The 25,052-nt window shown below is 38.6% G+C and overlaps 1 protein-coding gene across 2 annotated transcripts in view; it reads left to right on the top strand.

Annotated features, from left to right (window-relative positions):
• The window catches only part of LOC124302807 (protein C-ets-1), a 146,886-nt gene extending 126,186 nt beyond the window's left edge, over nucleotides 1–20,700 (top strand). For both annotated transcript variants that reach the window (XM_046759360.1, XM_046759361.1), the window contains 5 exons: nucleotides 794–1,057; nucleotides 15,133–15,303; nucleotides 17,747–18,019; nucleotides 18,802–19,099; nucleotides 19,355–20,700. In XM_046759360.1, coding sequence (XP_046615316.1) covers nucleotides 794–1,057; nucleotides 15,133–15,303; nucleotides 17,747–18,019; nucleotides 18,802–19,099; nucleotides 19,355–19,418 — 1,070 coding nt within the window. In that variant the 3' untranslated portion in view covers nucleotides 19,419–20,700. The remainder of the gene's footprint in view (nucleotides 1–793; nucleotides 1,058–15,132; nucleotides 15,304–17,746; nucleotides 18,020–18,801; nucleotides 19,100–19,354) is intronic.
• Nucleotides 20,701–25,052: the final 4,352 nt, after the last annotated feature.

Raw genomic sequence — 25,052 nt, 5'->3', positions numbered from 1 at the left:
TCTGTTTCCAAATTAGATCATCTACTGATCGTTAATTATAAAGAGTGAGAGAAAATACAGAGGATGCATGTAATAAAAATGGAAAAGAAAAAAAAAACGTACCGAATACACAGAGGTATGCATACGTCGACCTGAGGTGAATACAATTTATATATACATGTAGAATGTAAAATTGGGTAAGTGAGCAAAGAGTGTGGATCGGTTTGATTCCGCGAACGGGAGCGGATATTAAGAAACACTTAAGAAACGAACGAACGAACACCAACGTCTCGAGAGGTTGTTTGAGTTCCCACCTATCCGTACGAAAGATCTTGTATATACATACACCTACGTACCCGTGTGTATACCCATTGGTGTATACGATACATGCACAGTACACTGTACACGTATATAAAAGGGAGAGAGAAAAAAAAAAAAGAAGAATGTATGTACTAAAATACTACATCCTCTGACCTCACCGTCGCCTAATACCGCCGACTCATTCATAGATCTTTGTCTGTTGGCTTTTCTTACTCCCTCCTCTACCGTTCTCTCCTCCCTTTTGCGAGAGATTTCATTTGCGGGTTTTATTTATTTTGTTTTCTCTCTCTATCTCTCTCTCTCCGTGTCGTGTTTAAGCTTCACGGCATACCCTGCGGTGTTAGAGGAAGCGAGGATTTTTTTCTTCTCTTTTTCCATACGCCAGTTTTCACTCGACTCTTGAAATCGTTTGAAAACACAGAGACGACGACGACGATGACGATGGTGATGATGATGATGATGAATTTCTTTTTCTTTTCAATTCTTCTTCCAGAAGTTGACACGGAGAAAGCTTCTCTAGAAAATGTACCCGCCAATCTATACGAGAGCGTGTGCGTCCCGGATCTGGGCGAATTCATGGGCTACCAGGGAACACCCAGCATGGCCACACCGGAACACAAGAGCCCGGCAACCCCGGTTACTCCGCCTGGCACTCCTCAGAGTCAGCAGGGTCAAAACCAGAATCAGGGACAGTCCCAACCACCACCGCCGCCACCGCCTTCCGTGATAACGCTGTCCCGGCAGTATCACAACGACGGTAAGACCATCTAAATCTCATTATCTCTTAAGTGATCGACACGGATTACCATTACCGATACGCATGCTTGTACCTCAGTAACACATTTTTGAGTCTTGGTCTCCCGAGGAGTGGAAATCCGTCGTACCGAAAAACCCAGAACGCAAAGTCCGGGGGTCCTCGCAGGTATACAACTAACTCTCTGTAACTAGAACCAAAACTACGTCGTAAGCGCGTTGCCTCACCGACACGCAAGCGTCAGCTCTTCACGCTGGCTTCACATCAGGTACTCGCAAGTTACCTACTAATGACGGGGTCCGTCCGTTGAGTCGGTGTGGGACTTGGTCGTCCGTGTGTAACACGACTGTAACACACGAGAGGCCCCTCGTATAATGGGGTTTGGTGTTTCATATTTACTCTACCCAACTCCGCATTGGAGGATGTGCGAAAGCGTTGAAACCTGCCCGCCGAGTTTCACGTCGTTGCGTCATCCGTGTACTGAAAATCGTTGGGTCCTGTTTCTATTTCCTTTTTTGATAGTTGGACATTTTCAAATATGCGGAAGGACCACCTGGCTCCCAGGTAACAGGTTTCCTCGATCTATCGCTACCACATATACCGATCATTCGTGAAGCTGCCGCGGGATTCCTACGTGCGAGTATCTGGACTTCCTGTTCGTCGATCAGTAGGGCTTCCGAGTTTCGTTCGAAGTTAAAACGGAACGGTCGAGCCCCTCCGAGGAGGCCGTAGTCACCTCTTAGTACACCCTTGACTGGACGATGGAAGAGGAATTGGAACTCGTCTCGCGGTCAGCCGATGGTTAGCCGTGGCAGTCAGGCGGGTAGACGAACGGGGCAGTGATTATTAGGTATTACGTCATCGCGACTGACCACGGACGAATAGGGGAAAGCCTGTAAAGTTGCGAAGGGTCACGGTTCGCCACCCACCCATCTCTACACGCCACCACTCGTACGGTCGCCCAACAGCCAAGCCAAGCCAAGCCAACCCGCTATAACCGTATCCTCGACGATCATCATGACGATCGAAGTACCCTGACTGTTTGCTTGTTCTGCGTTGCGATCACGCTTTTGTGTTTCGTTGTGGGATACCTACCGAAGGTAATCACGGGTAATGACCCTATATACCGTGCCTTCGTTACTCCATGTTTCATGTGTCAAATTACCCTAATTTCTTTACTCAACGTATATAAAATATTTCTTTTTACAAAACGTTGAATCATCATCACTGCAGGATTGCTCTGACGAGTTACAACATTCGGTCAGGTTAAATCAAATCAACGGTTTGAAGTAATCTTAGAGTAATCAAAAGTCACTCTTTTTTTAATTGAATAACCTAACTTGGCTTTTCATAATTCTTCGTTTTCTTTTGATTAGCAACTTTGACAAGTACTTTGCTCAGGTAGGTTCTCTTGGACTCTTTAACCTCCCAGAGATTTGACTCCTGTGTCCATTTTCATTGCTTACCTTTCGTAGTTCAACTTAGCGCAAATGATCTGTGAATCTGGTAGGTATTATGAATATCGGGCATCACTCGATAACAAGACAAAAGAAATTACTCGCTTTACGAATTGTTGATATTCGTGTTCAACCGCTTGACGCAAGTTGAATGTAACTAATACTCAGGATTCTCTCGAGCTTGATACTTTTACTCGCAAACTCAAGTACACGAACTAAATACACACGCTGAGTTTACGCTGGAGAGAATATTATAAATTGTTGTTCTGAATTTTCGCTTTCGAAATCACGACTGAAGGAGTAGTTTTCTAACACAGTTTTAAAGAGAACGCGGTCGACCGCGTGAATTGTTCTTTCTTTCGTTCGTTCGTTCGTGCGTTTTCGTTCGTTTGCCGATGTCTGTTACCAACCAGTCGAACACATGTTACCAAAGTCCTTTCTGTAAATCGTTGGAAGATAATCTTGACCACCAAAAGTCTTGAATATATCTTTTCCACGCCCACACCTCTTGTCAAAGCCTTCCAATTATTTCTATCGTCAACCATCCACGTTCAAATATCACAAGATAAATAAACGGTCGTTTGCACCCAGGTACCAAGATCTTGAACGGTGTTGATAGTCGTCGGTGGGTTTCACCGTCCCATTGAACTTGAGTGTTGTGTGTTTTTCGATAGTAGCTCAACAAGTTTCGAAGCATCTGCCACTCTCTCTCTCTCTTCTTCTCTTTCACTCACTCCACTCGTCCAAGTGCGCAACAATACTCGTGGAAAGTACATTGAGACGAACATCGGGGACATTGCGAGGGACACTTTAGGGGTGGAGCACTTGAGGATATTATAAAGCTATCTGCTCGGGATACCCCTCCCCCTTGTACAGCTTCCGGTCGTAACAACGAGCCTTCATTTTTACCTACCCAACCCTAGAGACAGCCCTGCCTTTCATCATGGATACACTACTGGCAGCTCCGAAAGCTCCACCCCGCATGCTGCTGTGCATGGATACGTACGTGAAGCATAGCGGTAGTGGATCAGATCTGCGCAATTCTTCGCCGCGAGGATATCTCGTACATGATAATTTAAAATCGGCGAGAATTGGAACCATGAATTTCTATCCAACCCCATTAGTCTTCTCTCTTGTCATTCCAAATTCGTCAAGTTCAAAACTCCTTGGGTTTTAAACGCAGAAAGCTCGAACGACAATTCCAAAGCTTCTGAAATCATAATACTTTGCGCAAAGTGTCATTGATACAGATGATATGCGTCGTCGGTCGGAGAGTGTGGAAAAATTTTCTGCACTTCACTTACGATTGACAGTGTGCGCGATGGTGTCGTAAACGAATTGAGAGAGGGAGAAAGATTTCAAATCTGTATGGTGTTGATAGTCGGATACGTGTCACGGGCAATTTCTATGCCCACACACGAACAGCTGTATTCGTGAATATAATGGAATAGCGGCAAACGTGAAGCACTTGGTTTCGTAGCACGTGCTCCGATGGGGGGATTATCTTTCAGTCCCTCCTCCACCTCTTCTTCCTGCTACTGCCGCTGCTGCTGCTACTGCTGCTGCTGCTGGATCGAGAAAGAAAGAAAAAAGAATTAAAAAAAAATTGTGGTTGTGTCTGGGCCACGGATTTCGCCCGGAAGTATCTACGAGCCCTTGGCCCTCGGAAGCCATCGAAATAAAGGAAGTGCGACACGATCGTGATGTTTGAAGGACAAATGGTGGTCGCGATTTGCGTTACCCACTTATAATATACATTCGTAACTTCATTGTACACCGTAAGGTTAGTGTAACATTGATTGACGCGTTCAGATCCAATTACTGACCCTTTTATTTTACATAATTACAAATTTACGTCAGAAATTGTGAATTTCTCGAATACTAAAACAAATTGCTGGATGGTTTAGACGCTGCAAATTTACTTTTTTGGCAACTTTAGAACTTGGGATCAAACGGATACAACCAATGACCGGTCAAGAATTGGGACAGGGTCAATAACTGGTACACTTGTCTTAACCCGATAACCTTGGAGATGTTATAACGCGAATTGACGGCCTCAACTTCCGAACGCAACGTGATGGATTGTGCTTTTTCTTCTCCTGGATTCCCTTGGTCATGTTTCAAGGGAAACAAGCCGCTTCGCTCAACGTATTTCGAAATTGCGTTTTTTCGCCAATCGTTTCTCGGCCGGCTTTTCGTCTCATACGTGACGAGTGTGTTCGCGGTCTGTATAATACCGGCCTACATAAATTCTTCTTCGCATCTAGATAATGGGTTGAAGAAATTAACCAGTTCCGGCCAACTCGCTCGCCCCCTCGGTAGGTATACATATACAAGCGATTCCGAAATAATGCTCGACGTCGTGCACGTATCGTCAAGCTCGCGTCGTTCCGTTTCGACGACAATGAACTCGTCTCAATGCTTTTCACAATGCCCAGGGTTGGACCGCTCTTACGCATTATAAGGGAAACGATCGCGGGAATGTTTTTTTTTTTTTTATAAGTAAAAAAAAAAGGAATAAGAAATACCAAGAGAAGAACAAGAATAAAACGCAGGTATTGCTGCTTCGGTGGAACAAGACTTTCGTCCGTTGAAACCGTGAGTGGAAAACCGAGAGGCATTACGTCCGTTCTTCTACATTGTGCGATTGCAGTTCGCACAATTTACACCCTCTACATGTATAATTTTCATTGTATATAAACGGTCCGATACGAGGTTTGCAAATTATGAAACTTCCGATTTATGTAGCATACGCTTATATTCATGTTGTAAGTAAATGCACTTATACCTACAACCTATCTTCTAGTCTGTCCAATGGCAACGGTTTTTCAAACTGTACGCGATACTTTGCCAAGAATCTCGTCAATTTGACTTCTTTGTACTTTATCGTTAATTAATATATATTCAGAATCGCGATACAATTATATTATAATACTCGCGTCACATCGATTTATAGGATATTTGTCACCGTGAATTTTCGCTACTTGCTGTTATTTTATTCATTATGTATACGCGAATCGATTCGATATATTCAGTATATGCTGCGGACAAGATAAAAAAAAATAAACAGATCTGTGTAAATGATAAATAAGTATTATCACGTAATGTGTATAAATTTTTTCAATTTTATCTGTCTTGATATGTACGCGATTTACATTAAAAAAAAAAAATGAAAAGACTGAACAAATGATCTGCGATCTAATGATTTTAGCTCAAGATGTCCGAGAACGACAATTTTCGAAATAGGTTTTTCATAATCAGGGTGGCTACACACCTGAAGAACCTGAAAATTTCAGGGTATTTAAAAGGTGTAATGGAAAATGTGGGATTTTCAAGGGATTTTTAATTTTGTTATAAAAAAAATTAAAAATATCATTTTTCCATCGTTGGAATTGAAAATGATTTATTGAGATAACAAGTTTACTTTTTCTCTAGTCGAGAAAACAAATTTGCTCAAAGTTATTTATTCATTTATTTATTTATCATTTTTTTTTCGTACATGACATTTATCTTCAATACGACTTGAGTGTGAACCGAACATGATTTGGATCTCAGTAAATTACTACAACTGGAAAAATGTTGGGGAAACCGTAGGTTTTGGGTTCTGAGAAAAATATAAAAATTTCATGATATTGTATCCGAAAAATTTTCAACCACCTTGGAGTCAACACCTTGGTACATTAATTTCCGACGAACAACATCTCTCGACGATTATCGCACGAGTTGTTTGAAAATTTATTATATTTTTCGCGCTTTGCCGCATGGTCGATCTATCGAAGTGTGTAAAACGGAAAGTTGAATTACAAAAATTTAAATATAATAACGAGGAAGAATAAGAAGTAAAACTAGTTCGGTGTCGCGCTGCTGCTGCTGCTCCGATGAGCGCAGAGCCAAGCTAGAGGCGAAGAGCGTAACCGCGTTTTCCGATCGCCGCTGCGCAGGCGCGCAGGCGAAGGGCTCGCTTCGCCGCTATATGTAGGTACTCGGCGGGGTGAAGGCGGGTATATCCCACTTCCGGTCCCCGCGCTGTATCACGTGCGTGCCACTGTGCGGGGACTCCCCTCCCCATCCCATCCCATTTCATTCCATTCCATTCCCTTCCCATCCCCGCCGCCACCCCGTCCGACATCCGGTGTGTCCCCCCTTCGGCTCCTCCCTTCTTCATCCTACTCTTCTTCTTCTTCTTCTTCGTCCTCTCCTTCCTCCCTTACCTATAACGTGTCGGCAATTCTTCGCTCTCCTCAAAAATAGCAGGCTGCATCGTCGTCGCTTCGTCGTTATTGTTGTTGTTGTTGTTGTTGTTGTTGTTGTTGTTTTTACGTTGCAGCGCTGCGTGGGAGATTCATTCCAGCCCATGTGAATCGTTCGTAGGTAGTAGCTCGTTTTCCGTTGTTCGATATATTGTTCTTCCCCCCCCCCCCCCCCCCCCCCCCTTTTTTGTTTTGTCAAATGGCCAATTATCCGTCTCAGAAATATCGACACGAGTCGGATGTTTTGTTTTTTTTTTTCTTCATACTTTTGCAATTGTATCTACTTGTCCTTACCCTACCCGATAATTGGCTGTGTAAGAAACGTATCCTGTGTCTTCGCGATTCTTGGTTCTGGTATACATATATATATATTTATATATAGTAACGCAATATACGTTGAAAATATAAAGTATAAAAAGTATAACGTTAAGGGGGGGAATGCGTTGTTTTGGGATACAATATCGACAATTTTTTTTTTTTTTTTCAACATTAACCATTATTTCAGTATCTATTGACATTACTTCTTATTTTCGTATCGTAACAAATTCACCGAAATATAACCTAATCTTGTCTCTAATTGGCAAATATGTACCTGTATAAAAGTACTGTCGGGAAAGAAAGAAAGGGGGGAAAAAAAAATAAAATGTGAAAAAGCTCGCGTCGTATAATTTATAACCGTATAGATGTATGAAAAAAAAATAAATAATAAAGAAAAAATTGCGACTCGACGACGCGAATCTCGTCGACGGGTATGTATATATATCGTTTTATCGGTGATAAAAAGATTTCTCCCTACGGTTCCGCGTAGCGTAAAAAAAAAAAAAAAAACAAATTGCACACGTATGCTTTTCGTTAAACCTACGGAATATAAGTCTGTGGCTCACGATATCATATTCTATAAACATCCGCGAGCAGTTGTTGCTGGGACGATCTAGCTCGATTACATATTATAACGAACTGCATTCGACGGAAGAAGAGAGTGAGGCGAAATACGGCGTATAGGTATAAAAAAAAAAAAAACGGGGGGGGGGGGGGGGGGGGGGGCGAACCAACCAGATTATTCTGATACAGAAATTAAGTCGCAATTAAAACGTTTTCCAACAAAAAAAAAAAAAAAACTGCGTGTATAACAAACCTACGCGTTTCTTAGTAATTAGTAAACGCGCATGGCGAAACACGATTGTACACATTTATGGTCTGAATCGTATCTACCCCGGGAGGGTAGGGAAAAAAAAATATGTATATATATATATAGAGAGAGAGAAGAGAGAGAGAGAGAGAGAGAGAGAGAGAGAGAGAGAGAGAGAGAATTGGAGAGGAAGAAGCGAGGGTGGCGACCACCCCGGCAGCAGGTGGTTGGAGGCTCGCGTTCATGCGTGTTTGTTTGCGTGTGTGGAACCAACCAACGATCCGACACGAACGCATACACCCCCAATCTCGAAGAATTCTCCTATATCCTAGGATCGAAGAGAGGGCGTTAGGATCTCTTCCACTTCCACTTCCACTTCCATTTCCATGCTGTATGTACCATAGTTGGGTATAATATCTACACGGCTGGCTACGTCAATCAGAACGAGGATGTATGAAACAAAACGAAAGGAATGGAGAGAAAAAGGAATGGAATGGAATGGAATGGAATGGAATGGAATGGGCAGGGAAGAGAAGGGAAACTAGAGGAGAAGTGAATAGCGTTAGTGCCAGCGAAGAGGCGGCGGTGAAAAAGGGGCGGCATGAGAGGGGGGGGGGGGGGGAGGATGAATCGCGGTGGGGTGGGGGGCGGGACGGAAGAGGGAGAGAGGGAGAGAGGGAGAGAGGGAGAGTCGAAAGCCGGAGAGTGGAAACGCGTTGCGACCGCCTCAGTGACACACGCGCTAACGTCAGGTTCAAGTGGCGTATTGGATTGTAAAACTGCGGGTTTTTATATTCTAAACGTGTCTTAATGACCCCGCGCCGCTGTAAGTGAATTAAAGGCCTGAGAGTATATAAAAATATAACAACGAGAACGGCGACAATCGTAAATCGAAGAACAAGAACAATTAATATACGTATCACATTGATATGAAAAAGTGTAAAGCGTGACGATTTCGAAGGGTGGTTTTTGGTTTTTCATTTCCAACTCATTTCCCTCGACGGTGGTTCTGTTCTAGTCGTTGTTATATATATATTTATTTACTTGTTTTTTTTTTTTTTTTTTTACATTCTTGTACAATTTTGTACGATTCTTCGCTACGTTAATATTATCGTTTATTTGAAATCGTCACGACGGTTTGTTTAATCATGAATTCCCGTCGCGTTTTACGATCCAACGGGATACGCGAAGGATCGATTGACAAACGCGAATTATCAAAGATTCATCGATTGTGATCGTGATTGTTGGAGCGCGATAAAATTAATTGAACACACATGTATACATATTATACGTACTGTTAGTTGCGTCTGTGCGTGCGTGCGTGTGCGTGGGTGTGCGTGGGTGAAAACTTCTGTGCATCGTGCCAATGTGCGCTTGTAAAATAAAATATTAGCCGTGCCGTTCGCGTTTTACGATAAATAACAAATAAACGCAGCAAAAGAAATGAATTTTCTGTGAGCGGATCGTGTTGTATACTCAGAAATAAAAACTTGTTGCGCAAAATTATGTAAAACAATTGTTTACACGCAAGTACAATACAAACGCTCGACGTTTTGTTTTGAAAAATTAATTTGTTGCAATCGTTGCTTCGAAAAAAAAAAGAAGAAAAAAAAAAAGAAAACCAACCCCCCGGTGCTTGAACGATGAAAAAAGCTCGGACTTTGATTACGCACAGTTTGCGAGAGTGCCGCGCTTGTAGAGGTCCAATAATCGATTGATCGATAGATCGGTAAATTTCCCCCAACAGGAAGGAGAAATCGAAAGGGAAAGAAAGATCGGCAAAATCGTATATCGTATAATAGTAATAATTGAAATAACAAGTCGGGTAAATAATTTGTTACTGAATATTTAAATCAGCGAATCGGTTGTAATTCTGTAAGGAATCAGGAAGAACCAAAAAAAAAAGAAAAATATCACCGATCGCCCGAAGACCGTCGGCAGAACGGCGTCACGGCGGGCGTAGTGAGCGTCGGGACGTCGGGGTCCCAGCCTCCGGGGCAGGCGTCGGCCAACGCGGCGCTTCTCGGCTCGTTTTCGAACAGCGGCGCCGAGAGCGCTGGCATATCGATATCGTCGTCGTCAGAGTCGAGGAACAACTCGGATATGGTGCTCCAGGTGTTCGACACCCTCGTGGCCGTCCACGAGGAACCGATTTACGCCGACTACCCATCCTACCACGAGGCCGACCCGATCACCCATTCGCCCCAGCAGTCCCATCCCCAGTACAGCAGCAGCAGCAGCAACAATAACAACAACAACAACAACAGCAACCATCATCATCATCATCAACATCATCATCACCACCAAAACCACCAATTGTCGAGGATCGTTAACTCCGGGAACGGTATGCCCGCCCCCCTTTCGCCCGATCACGCTACTCATACACCAGGTAATATTTAATTCGGCTTTGGGAATACCTGGGAAAATTCTTGGGAAACCTGGAAAAAGTCGGGGAAACTTGATAAATGGGAATGGAATTTTTAAGCGGTTCAAGAAGTGAAATCGTTCTTGTACAAAGTACTGACGATCTTGAGGAGAGAGAGAAAGAAGGAGAAAAATTATCATCGCACTGAAAATTTTACTCGGTCGCAACCACTTTGTACATTCTATATATATATTACTTACACTGAGGAAAATTTCGATTGCTATAGTCGTTAGAAAAATTGAGTGAAACAGGTATCGTTGAAAATAAACTGTTTGAATGTTGTTGGAATTACGGAAAACGAGGTACGCCTTAACCATTTTGCGCTTTTGTCGATATTTACACTACTTTTTTTATTCAAACAAGGCTTTAACCTCGATTTATCGTTGCGCGAGCATTAAATTTTCGCAACGGTTACGAGAAAATATAGTAACGGATACTAGACATTCCGGTAACAGCTGGAAAACTAATTTTCATTTTCTACCTGGAACTGTATTTTTCCATTGTGGTAAAAAATGGAAATAGTTAAGAACTGATCGTGAGCGGTAACCGGAAATAAAAATTTCTCTCAGTGTAATACCAAACCTTCTTTCCTTCGTTTTGTTTCTTACGGAAAAATCTCTGGATATATTTTGTGAATTGATGGACAGTAAGACAGTTACTAGATAATATTAAAGGTGTTGGTATTAACGTGTAAAAATAAAAAAAAAAAATTGTTAATAATCAGCGTGATATTTTTTAATGCTTACTGGAAAAATCCTATTATCATTGGGTTGGATTACCTGGAAAGGTCGGGTAATTTCAGATTCCAAAAAACTTACGAAACCTGTTATATGTCGTACAATTTTGTTACACATGTACGTTCTTCTACTCTATACACAATACCGGGATTCGATGATGAATTTCTGATCAGTGAATTAATGAAACTTGGATACACTTTTGCAGGGAAATTGTTATTTTTTGTTACCTCGGAATTGGATGAAATTCAGTGAATGGTCGTAATGCCGTATTAACAAAGTCAGATTTTGGGGAATTTCAACGCCGTCGGTTGTTCCAAAGTTTTGAAACTTTGGAAACGAAATGATTGCTGAATATTACATCAATTCATTGGTTCGTCGTTGGAACTATTATTTCGATCAAGTCTTATCCGTGCAAACTTCAAATACTGCGTGTATATTTGTATACGAAGTTTCTAAATTCTCAGATTTTCTATAAAAATTTTCACTTGTATTCCACAGCCGAGACATTGAGATCAAATTTTGTGTTATAGTTTGATCGGTCGATTCTTACGTAATAATTCGTGAAACTCGTTGTCAGGTATTTGATGATTTTGCGTGACTTTGAATGTGAGGTATATGCAAAAATTTTTTTCAAATCATGCAGAGGATATGGATTTTTACACTACCTTCGAAAGAATTTCTGCAGGCGTCCTTATGATCGGATAAAATCGTCGAAGATCGTTACTTTCAGAGAACGGTAGAAAAGAGGTTGAAATTTTTGACGAGAGAGTTGCGGTAGAAGAGAATGAAAAATGTATCGAAATTGATTGAAACTCTGGAGTATCAAATTGAGAATCGCTTGGGTATTTGGAAATTTCGATTTGGAAGTCACCGTCAGACTACTTCGTAGTAGAACTTATCACAATTGCTCCGAGTATGAGGATCAGTTTGTAGAAATCGATGTTGAAATCGCAAACGGTAATATTTGTAAATGAAAGAAATCCTTTGAGGATATCAATTTCCCGATTGAAAATCTTCCGCCGATACGAATATATATTTTTTTTTTTTTTTTTTTAAAGAAAAATCTCGCAACTCAACGGCGATTGTAAAGTTTCGATGAAATTACGATCGTGGAAAAATCGGTTAATTGCGGGAAATTTGATTAAAAACTTGGTAATAATTACAAATTATCGAAATTCAATTACAAATTGTCACAGTTTTTATTGCTTTTGAACAATTTTTTTTTTTTTTCCTTTTTTTCACTGATGATTTTGTTCGTTATTATAATTCGAATCGTACAACCAATCCATAGTTAATATTTTTTTTGGCTAATGTAAGTCGCAGCTCGAGCTTGCAATCTTAGAATTGTTGAATTGTTTCACTTTTAAAAAAATCGTCTCCTCCTCCTCCTTCTTCTTCTATTTCGTAAAATTAGAATCTTGCGTTTCATCACACGCATTTGCGTTAAGTGTGCACATGTATGAAATTACGAACCTAACAATTCACGTGAAATTTCGTTAAAAATTGCGAACATTGAAATTCTCGCTAAAACCTCGACGATTCTCATGCAAAATTTTGGACGACGTACATTTCTTTTCTTGCTAATTCCGATGGTCATTTTTTTTCTCAAGATCGTTATCAGTACTTACCAGAATGTTTACCGAGGTACCCGGTGCTTGGATTTTTAGATCGTTAGATATGTCAGGAAATAGAAGCAATTACATTGAGTAATTTTCGGTTATCCTACACGCTTAAAATATATATACATATATATATATATATATATATATATTGTTCGCTTTTAAAATCTACCAGGATAAGTCGCAGAGATTAGATATATAAGCAAAAATTAAGAGGGTCTTGGGATCCCGAGAAATCCTAAAGCGTAAAAATGTATAATTCGGAACATTTCTTGTTGTTTTCTATGTTCGTTATACTCGTCTTGAAACAAAATCTAATTTCGTAATTCGTGTTTTAGTCATTGACTCGTTTTCAACGAATCTCTACGACATTCTTGTGTTTTTTCTTCTTTTTCTTTTCCTACCATTTCTCGTTTTCTTGTTATTATTCATTTTCTCGACCTTTGTAACGAACAGAAATCTTTTTATCCGTCATATTCTTTGGTTTCATAGATTACGAGATGAAACAAAAAAGAAAAAGAAAAGGAAAAGAAAAGAAATAGCCACTATAAATATACGTATAATATACATGTGTATATATATATATATATATATACTTTTGACTTTACAAAGAAGATGAAATATTAAAAGAGGCTAATGACGTTTCGAAATTATTAGATATATCGAAAAGAAAAAAGAAAATGATGTGCAACAATTTAAATCATTTTGATTACAAGCCAAACAGCGAAAAGGACTAAAAGTCGGCTTATTTTTTACATTTATCCGGTTGAGAAAGAAAAATCTCTTCTCTCTGTATGATTGTACCTTTTTTAATGCATACGTGTGTATATATAGATATATAATATATGTATACCCTTCCATGAAAGAAGGAATCATAGTTATGCGAGGTCCAATAAAACAGAGCCGTAATTATTACGAGTGTGGGAGAGTTCGCAGGTCACTGTCATAAGTCGAGGAAGAACAATGGCCGCTCGGCCGTAAGCGCCTCGAGTAACTCTCGTATTATATATATATACATATACATACATACATGTTATACATGTATATATTATATAAATACACGCTGCTTGATATATACACGAGCGGTATAAAGATTCACCTCCTTCAGACATATACTTGGGTATATATTTTTATAACCTCCGTTGTACGATGCGTATACCTACCTAAGTACCTACCTGTGTATATTTTTCGTCTTTTCTTCATTTTTCAAACTGTATTCTCACAGTTTTATATTCATTACGAACAATACGACGGCGGTGACGTACGTCACATTTACGTGGCTAATTGCTTTAACTTGAAACCGTGATTCATGATTATACTCACTCTGCGAAGCGAAAAGAAATTTAATAAAGCTGGTTTAGAAGATGAAACTGAGGATAATTGGATTAAACTTTAATGAAACATTTAGATATACGATGATATGTAATTATCATATATATACACATTTAGATATATATATACACATACATTCAGATATATATATAATGAAGTCTGTATGAAAATCTTCGAACACAGATTTACATAATTCAGTTATTGCTGATTTCCGGATTGTAATACTATACGATAAACTTAATTGTGCTCGATTGGGAAATATTCAAATTTTGTTTTTTTTTTTTTTTTTTTTTAAAAAAGAAAGAAAAAACATAAACTAAATGCATTTCGAATGTTTGGCTATTTTTTATTTTTTTTTTTAATCTGTTAAAACGTCGACAAGTATTTAATGTAGAATTGAAAATATTGAAAGGAATCCAAAGTATAAGAGCTTGTAATATAATGTAATAGTTGGCCAAGCTGAACAAATCCCCATCATTCCTTTGTAATATTAATAATATTTTAAGATTGTATATCTCGTTGCGGTATTCCGCATTACATTGAACCTTATCGCTTTTTTTTTTTTTTTCCTCCTCTAAACCGCTAATAAAATTCCGTCTGCGATACAGGAACAATTATATTTCCATTATTATTCTATTCCTCTTCGTTATACGAGACTTGGATGGATAATTAATTGATGAGGCAATAATTGAAAAAGGCTGCGAAGGTGGCATTTTTTTTTTTTTTTCTACTCGAGACAAAATATTAAGAAAAAAATAACTAGAAGTAAAAAAAAAAATATGGCAACAATTACAGACTCTTTCCAATTCCCATCTTCAATTGCAGCTTTGCGAATTAAAAGCTCCGTCTTGTTCCCCGTTAGGCGTAGAGTAGGAAATGGAGAAAAATTCCGGATCCCGGTACGGGAAGAAGATTGTGGATCGTTGTTCGGAGCGTCTGGAGGGCCCCGGGAGCTTGGCAGCTGTCCCAGAATCGGCGCGTGCCAGGCCCAAAGCCCAGGCTCGGCACCTGTTGTCCAGCTGACTGATACGCCGGCGCTGCCGCTGTTGCTTTTGCTTTTGCTTTTGCTGTTGCTCTTGCCCCTCGCTCGCAGACACTCTATAACCGTTTTTCTGCCTTTTTGTTTCAGCCCATTACTCCGGGTACGGGGACGAGGGCTCCGAATACCACGATCTTGCACAGAATCACCAAACGCCTCATCACTACGGCGTCGACCCCTCGTCCGAGTTTTATAACCACGCCGGCATCCACTTGGAGTCCAAGTACCAGCCGCCCCAAGCCTTCAAGAACTACGTCCGAGGTAAGGAAACTTTTGACGTCGCCTAAATGCTTCTCTGAAACTTGAGGGAAAGATATTGAAATATTTTTGAGAAACAAACGAGTTTCGAGTTCAAAGTTACGACAGGGAACAATTTTGATAAATAACATTTTGATGGAGTAAAATTCCGAAAATTCAAACGTACCAACACAGCGTAGTTTTACTTGACGACTGGATGTAGAAAATCAGAAGGACCGCACACTGAGAGAAATTTTTATCTCCGATCACCGCTCCGTCCTTAATTATATTCATTTTTTTTACCACAATCGAAAAATATTGTTCTACGTAAAAAATGAAAATTATTTTTCTAGCCGTTACCGGAAAGTCTGGTATCCGTTGCTATTCTTTCTCGTTACGATCGCTGTTGCTAGATTTTCTTGCAACTGTTGCGAAAATTTAACGCTCGTGCAACGATAAATTGACGTTAAAGCCTTGTTTGACTAAAAAAGTAGAGTAAACCTCGCAAACTGATTTTCCGTTGCAATCCAAAAAAGGATCGACGGTAGCGCGAAATGGTTACGCTTACCTCGTTTTACTCAATTTTTCTACTTACTACAAAAAATGAAATTTTCTTCCGTGCAGGATTTCGAACGTAAAACTATCGAAAATCCAAAACGAAGAAAGATCAAAGTGTTGAAATTTCGGCAAGCCAGAAATTCACAGAACTGAAAATCTTCGATCATACGGAATTTCGATGTTTCGGATTTTTTAATTTTCTCATTTTCGCACTTTCGGAGCTTTGACGTTTCGTCGAAGTTTGATTTTCTTTATTTCAAGTTTCGCTACAAAAAAAATTCGTATCCTGGCGCGAATTTAGGAAGTTTTCAAATTCGAAATTTCAACCCCTCCCTCCGCCTCTTCTCGTATCGAAAATGTAGAACACCGGAAAAGATCAAGAGATTTTATGAAATACCCACTTATAATTGGAGTCGTTAGTGAAAGTTCTACAAAATATGAGGAGGTCAGTCCGATCTCTACTTTTCTTAACTACGTATACGTTTATAACAGTTCAAACTAGCTGTGAAGACAGAAAAAAGCGTAACTTTGGTCAGGGAATTTTCGAATGGAAATTAACCGACAACTCCGTAATTGTAATTTTCTGACCTACCGATTGTTCGTGAATTTCCAGTTATCACGTCAATTGTGACATGTGAAAAAGAAAGTCGACGAGGTCAAATCGTGTACTGTTAAAGAAATGAATGATAATTTAAGAAGAGCAGAAAAGCAGAAAAGCCCGTCAAGTCAAGTATACACGGATTCGAGCTGGCAGGTTGATTCGGAAAGCTTTGATTTCCATCACGGATAGCTTCCCGGATATGTTAAAACCGGAAGTGGTGTATGTTTTAAAAGTTTCGTAAGCATGTATATATCGGCTCGTCTGTCTTACCAGGTAATCGATCTCTCGACGGTATTTCGTGCATAGACTGAATGGCTGGAAGTGATTTTACCCTGTCGTAAGCTTTTTAGTTTGACTAATTGTCCAAATATCAAGATATTTGATGTAAAAGAATTTCGAAAAAACTTCCGTACTTGGAAAGAATTTCGAATACTGTGATAGAATGTTTGATTCACCGCTCGGAGGTCTGTAAAATTTCAATTTCTTTTTTATTTCATACGGTGCGTGGTTATAAAACAAATTTTAGTTTTTCGAAATCTGGTAAATCGTTGAGATACTTGGAACGATGCGCTTCTACTGTTTAAAAATTGTCGATTCAACGTACATATATAATTTACACACAGTAGATAATTGCAGCTTTCGTTTATATTATTGCAGACTTTGGTTTCAACCGGTGACACATATGTATTATACATCTTGCTAACGAATTGATTAATCCTAAACGCGATGATGAAACTTCACTGTATAAACAAAGAAAACTCATCATCATCATCGTCATCATTATTTCCCAACTCTTTTTATAAAAACACAAGGGGATTTTTTCTGAGTCATATATCCAATCGCAAAAAGTCATATCACTGAGAAAAATTTCATTGAAAAATTTCATTTTATTGCAACGCAAAATCAGTTTCTACTTTTTTAGTCAAACAAGGCTTCAACGTCAATTTATCGTTGCACGAGCGTTAAATTTTCGCAACAGTTACGCGAAAATACAGTAACAGTGATCGTAATGAGAAAGAACAGTACCGGATACCAGACTTTCCGGTAACAGCTAGAAAACTAATTTTCATTTTCTACCTAGAACTGTATTTTTCGATCGTGGTAAAAAAAATGAAAACAGTCAAGGACTGAGCGATAACCGGAAGTAAAAATTTCTCTCATTGTACGGATACAGGAGAAGGTACATAGATGATACGGACTCAGTTCTCAGAGTCGATTCCACGTTGAAAACTTTGTCGATGTAGAGTAATGTGAAAATTTTTCATATCCTTGGGAAAAACGAATGATCCGTATTTACTCGTCAATCAGGTCGCTATCAGGAAACGTATAGCGAGGGAGGATACGGCCAGTACGATGGCACGTCCTTTCAAACTGTCCCTGGAAGCGGTACCGGGGGTGTTTCGGCGGCGGGTAGCGATCAGTGGGGTGTCGGCCCTCTGAGCGATCACCTATCGCACCATCCTGCCTTCCTCTCCGGCCTTCCACCCCGGGATTCGTCCAACCCTCATCACCCGTCCTCCATTGCTAACAATCCGGACCAAAAACCGCTCTTGCAGAGCCAGATGTTGCCTGGTTACACGGGTATGTACAACTTATTTAAGTACAATTACGTAAAACCGGTCTATTTATACCGGGTTCAACGTGCCTGTTAACATTTTTTTAATTCATTCTTCTTTTGTTTTTTTTTTTATTTTTATCTTTTTTATTCTTTCATTCAAGTGACTTTCGTTACAGTCATCGGCTATCGCAATCATCTTGTTTTTTTTGCACATATATACATATATATATATAGATACACTCTTGGAAAATTCACGGTGTCAATGGAAGTTCACTCCGATTAGTGTAAAATTAAACATCATGGGTGTATAAATCGTTTGATTCCTCTGACACGAAAGTAGTTTTAAAATCAACACAAAAATAGTGTGGACTTCTATGGGAATATTTTCGTTGTTACATTCAACAAATAATTTCTAACAGTACAACCTTTTAATTTTAATTTATCACCTACCAAGAGAGTGTTTTATCCATTTAATATCCGTGTGTATTGATTTAGCTGAAAAATCAATACAAAAGGAAATTCGAAAAGAAGTGAAAGAAAAAAAAAAAAGAAAAAACTAAAAACACTTCCGAGAAACAATTACCGATAGTGGAGTTTTTTTCGAATCGTGGCGTTTGAAACGACCCGCGGCTCCAAAGTCGGTGTAACGATAATTCGAGTTGGTTCAATGATTCTCAAAATCAGTTCCAGTCCGATATTTTGAATTTCGTTGGGTTATGCAGCGTACGAATGTCTGAATAATTCGTCTCCGGTGGTTCGATGAAGGGATATGATTAAATGTGAAATTTTTTTTTCATTGTGACAGGGGGCGGTCCATGCTTTACAGGTTCAGGACCGATTCAGCTATGGCAATTCCTGCTTGAATTGTTGACCGACAAGGCATGCCAGGGATTTATATCGTGGACGGGTGACGGATGGGAATTTAAATTGACAGATCCTGACGAGGTTGCACGTCGCTGGGGTATAAGAAAGAATAAACCTAAGATGAATTACGAGAAATTGAGTCGCGGTTTACGTTACTACTACGACAAAAATATAATCCATAAAACAGCCGGCAAGCGATACGTATATCGTTTCGTATGTGATCTACAAACTCTTCTTGGGTACGTTTATAACACATTGTTACATATGTATGTATACGATATCCGTATTAACTTTAGTTTTGTGTCAGTGTTACTTAGAAATAGCAAAGTCGCTATACGTGTAGAATTTCCGCAACGGTTGCTATTTTTTATTTATTTTATTTTATTTTTCCTTCAGATTGTTGCCGGAATCGAGTAACGACGACAAATATTAATTATCATTGAATTTTATATCCCCGCTTTTTCATTTTTTCTCTTTATTATCCACATTGACAGATACAGCCCTGAGGATTTGCATGCAATGGTGGACCTGAAAGTTGAAGAGAAGGAAAAAGACTGAATTTTTGTCAGACAATGTACGCTGGGACGTATTAACGCTGTTTAAAAAAAAAAACAAAAAAAAAAACTGAAACGAAAAAAAAAACAAAAAATGAAACGAATAACATTCATTGATCCTTCGTGAAAGAAAGAACAAATAATAAAATAAACAAACGAAAACAGCAACAAACCACAGCAAAAAGCAACAAAGAAAACACAGTAACTTGAGAGAGAACAATGATAATTCGATTAGGGATGGGACGATGCTGCAAAGTCGAAACGAAATAGAATAAAATAAAAGAGGATAACGTCTATTCTTAAACGCAAGCCATTTCCGATATGCATCGTGTAAAAAAGAACCCTGATACGTATAAAAAAACTACGTGTGGATCGTGAAACCCTCTCGTCTTGTTAATATTAATAATCGATTAATTGCCTCCCTCCTCTTATCAAGATTTATACATACCAGATATGAATATTATACATAAATATATATATAATATATTTACACATAAATTCATATATCCAGACATGTATATATATATATATTTGATAAAAAGCCGGAGGTTTCTTCAGGCGCTTGACGATCTTACACATTAGTTTATAATACCAGCGAACAAATTTTCACCGTACCACCCAAACTAAATTGTAACATCTCTATTCTCTGTATGTTCATATCACTGTATATTAATATACCCACGATGTGTATCTCGACGTAGTGTCACCCAAAATTATCGATATACATTTCGTTATAATAATCGTAAAGATAAGTGAAATTGTTTGAGAGTAGATGTTAAAAAAAAATATATTTGCATGTATACACTTGACTCGGATCGTATCGGTAGCGGAATCTAAACCGCTAAGACCTTCGCAAAAGCGACGTACTGCGGTGTATATATAATACCAGTATGTATGTGATAATAATCGCACTTTGACGTGTTTTTTTTTTTTTTTTTTTTTTTCTCTTTGCGGCAGTTTATAATTATCGTTGTAAACCATTGTGTTTCGTCCCGTAACTTGACACGTCGGTTTTGATATACTAAAGCGACGTAGATTCTTTGGAATTATAACAAAATTTTACATTGCTCTCAATTATTATTCATTATACAGCGTAAACGCGATTCTTTTTTTTTTCCGCTTTCGTTCCAACTCAATCAAATTTTCGACGTCTCTTTTCAGTTGCGTACATGTATGGTTCGCTTTATTCGTACAAAAGTTTAATCGCTCAGCGTGCGCAAATTCATAACACTCCTGCAATGTATAAAATATGTCAAGAAAAAAAAAAAAAAAAAAAAAAAAGAAAATCAGACACAAATCGATCGACTAGATATGAATATCGTCACAAATCTTACTTGCCGACGATCGTAACGGTAAGTTCGAAGCCAACAATGAACAAAAAGACACACTAATGACAAGCGGTCGCATCTGTGGTGATGAGTTTAAAAAATTTTTCACAAACTCGATAAGACGGATAGTAATAAAAATATGACAGAGAAAAAACTACAAGTTTTTAACTAAATGAAATAAAAGTAATAATGATAACAATAACAACAACAATAATAATAATAATAACAATAATCATGGCATAATTAATAATTTAAACCGAAGAGTGTATGGAAAAAAAAAAATTCTTTTCATGCGTATAGTTACGAGTGCATGTATCCGAAACAGAATCGTCCTCTCCCTAAGTAAACAATGAAAGTAAAGTAAAAACAATAATCAATGAGTATACGTAGTATATATGTATATATATATATGTGTGTGTATATATGTATACACTATATACATAGATAGATAAAAGAAAAAAGTAGGTGAAACTAATTTGAGAATATGGGAAACGTGATTTTTGTCATATGCTCTCCATTCACACGGAGTACCTATATATACATTTATATATATATATATATATACATATGCATATATATATATATATATATATATATTTGCGTGTGTGTATAATGTTTAAATCGAATCGGTCGTATGTACCAAAGACAGGGTCCGCATACCATTGGTGCCTAAAAAGTAATGACTAAATTGTGAATTTGTTTTTAAGTGATTATTAATTTGCTACACAAGAATTTTAGAGGATATTTATAGCATGTAACTCGACAATTTTTACATATTATATATATATTATACATATAGATTTCTAATGTTACATGATAATATCTAAAGAAAGAAAGAGAGAAAGTAAGAAAAAGAGAGAACGACGAATAGATAAAAAGGAGAGAAATGAAAAAAAAATGATAAACACTGTGGATCATCGGTTCGTCGATGATACGATGTATCTAAATTATTTATGTCCCATCCTTTTTAACATGTGTGTTATTATCTTGTTGATAAATAACACGATATGTGATTGTTATTATTCTAATTTTACTACAATAAATCATTATGTCTATTTTATCGTTTATCAATTATAAAAAAAAAAAAAAAACAACACAAAAAAAAACTCACTATCCGTATATCAATTATTCTATCATTATATTATTACACGTGTCATACTTTACTTTATTTTATTTTACCTTACAATTTTTATTCATAATTTCTCATGCAAAACTCGTGAAATATTAAATACAGAAATCGAAGTAAAGTACATTTGACGAATGCATGTAGACTCGCGGGTGAGTAATAAATGAAAAGAAGTTCCGCCAATTTTAATGCCAAGGGAATTTCACCTCGCGCAGAATCACCGCGAACGATATATCTTGACGACAATTTGTATATCCGATCTTATATAACACAGGAGTGCAATACTAAGAAAAAAGTTGAAAAAAAAAAAAAATTAAAAGAAATAGAATTTGATGTTATCCGTAATTTAATCACTTGCCGCAAGTAACGGTCTAAAGTATAAAATTTGCAAAATAGAATATACGTATCACAATGTTTCAAAACGGGTGAAGATCTGATGTACCGGGGCAATCTCTTTAAACTTGAAAATCAACCGCGCATGCGCCAAATAATTCAATCTCATTGGTCGGCCAAATCTTCCCGCAGCGATATTCTTGACTGCGATGCAGGCGGGCCAACCTGCGCAAAATGTGTACGTTTGAATTTTCAAAGAGCGTGAGCATTAAATTCCGACCGTTCTTTGAAGAATCAACTTTCCGACCGGACAACAAATGCTTCCCAAACCTTTCCGAGTCACGGCCTCGATTATTTGAGATTCTAACCTCGAAATTTCGTATCAACTACATCGTCGACAGAAACAGTTTAACAGCTGAAACTCGGGATGGCCAGCCTGCGCGAACAGCCAATAAAACTCGCGCATGCGCGGTTGATTTTCAAGTTTCAAGAGATTGTCCCGGTATACGCAAGAACATAGGTTGTATATTTCATGGATATACTGTATATAATTATGACTTGTAATACTATGCGTATACCTAGATATACATATAGATATTCATCTAGAATAAAGTAGAAGAATTAATTCATATAAGGTCCTCTTTCGTCTCTTCATTTTGATCACGTCACAGGAACGTTCCGAATGCTGCTGCTGCATATTACGAGTCGTGCATGTAAGGACATTATACGAGGTAAGTGTACGTTTTGGGCTTTTATAATTCGACAGATTTGCGAATAAAGCGTTTTCGCTCAAACTTTAATGCCTACCCGCCTTTGACTGCAATTAGTTCCAACTAATGATATTTCCGGGCTGTGATTAGTCTCGCCAATTTTCTCACGTCGTATCTGTATAAAACAGATAGCGCGACACGTGTATTATACGAAAAACTAGGTACATTCGTTGGAGTGAGCATGTCGGGTGCTAGAAGGCATTGTAACACGAATAAATAAACACATAAATTTGATTGCTAAAAAACCATAGCCGTTATTCAACGAGGATTTCACGTCGTTCTCGTAACTAAAATTACTCTACACATTTCAATATACGCGGCTGAAAACTTCGGAGACTTCAATCCGAACCCCGACAAAATTTTAAACAATTACCAGAAATAAGATAAACAGGCGATATTAAAGTTGAGAGATTAGCTACGTAGGTGTGATACGAGCGTAGGCATATATTTAATTTATGTTTCTATTCCGCTACTCTCAATCCGTTAACTATTTTATTTTTCTAATTGAAACGAAATAATTAACAAGATATAAAATTATGATGAAATTTGCGCTGCTCTCGTAAATTGAATTTCGCTATTCGATGTAACGCGCAATTTATTCATGTATTATATACGTGACGCAGAGTGCGGCTCCAAGACACGTGTCGAAATTTACCACGATGAGCAGATGTGGGATCGCTTTGGAATATTTGTAGATTGGATACGCCTCGTTACGCTTTGATTACGCTATCGGCGGTGATTACGTCGCTCACCAGGGATACTTTAGACGAGGATGCGCGAGACTCGAGTTTATGGGCGGACCGGAATCCGATTGGCTAGTCGAGTCTCCGCCCAAATTGGCCTGCGTCTTTATCCTCTTTCGCGTGGGCCGCGTCGACACAATAGCGTCGACTTCGAAGCGACTTGCGCGATTCAGATTTGCGCGGGAGTCGGCGATTTTACAAAAACGCCTGCAACGACTGAAAGCGACGCGAGGCGAATGCGAGGAGAGCTCAATTCGGACCATTCGAGTATTAGCTAACGACAAAACAGGGGTGGGACATTCGGAGAAGCGTTGGCTAACACTGATATACGTTAGTTGTAAATTACTATATTTTGTTGAGTAAACTAAACTCTCAATTTTCCAATTAAAATGTAAATTCGAAAATATTGTTACACTAATAAGAGAACGCGAGTACTTTTTTTTTTTTTTTGCTTGGGAATCATGAATAAAAAATGTTCTTTCAAAAAAGGTGTGCACGAATTGTTCAATAATAATATCTCGTTATATTCAATGCATAACAAAGTTTTGAAAAAGCGTTAGCTGACGTTAAAAAACAGTAGCGAGCAAAACAAGCAAACGTTACCAATCGTTGTCACTTGATGGGTGGGATGCAAAAATTGACTAAAAAAAAAAGCGTTAGCCAATATTTGACTGGCTCCAATTGTCCTGGAATAATTATGTAATTCGCTTTCACGTTACCGGATTCAAAAGAGAGTATACACAACGCTCATCGCGTATAGATGTAACATTTCAGAGTTCGACAATGAAGCGACATGTGTTAACGTAACAAGTGTAGACACGTGGGACAATGAGCTCTCGACTAATTCTCGGCGAGAGAAGATTATACGACTGTACTTACACCTAGCAGCCAAGCGTCTACATAGGCGTGGAGCATCCACGTTATGTACTTAGTTATACAATGAGACAAAACGGCGCGCGCGCGACTCGCTTTGTTCAACGAATTCTCGCTCGCGGGCTTCTGCGGCGTTGGCACGAGACCGATGAATGTGCCTACAAGAGTGAAAATAGTCACGTAAGAACTCGCGCACGCGACTCGACGGCGCAACAAGTGGTTCGGCATTTGATAACGCACCGTGTGTGTGTTCTAGGGACAAATCGCTTTGTTCGATAGATCCGAAGGTTCGTTCGTTACTCGGTCGATGACGTCGTAACCTGTGACCTGTAAACATTTTTCTCTCTATTTCTATGCGGTGTCTATCTTACGGTGGTTCTCCAAAAAAAGATATTTTTTTTTACGATGTTACGATTTCTCACAAAACTGTTTACGATGGAACAAAAAAATCTCATTCAAATTTGA

The sequence above is a fragment of the Neodiprion virginianus genome, chromosome 4, assembly GCF_021901495.1.
Source record: "Neodiprion virginianus isolate iyNeoVirg1 chromosome 4, iyNeoVirg1.1, whole genome shotgun sequence".
Taxonomy (NCBI): Eukaryota; Metazoa; Arthropoda; class Insecta; order Hymenoptera; family Diprionidae; genus Neodiprion; species Neodiprion virginianus.
Note: the sequence above shows the minus strand (reverse complement) of the source record. Positions and strands in the feature narration are given on the sequence as shown.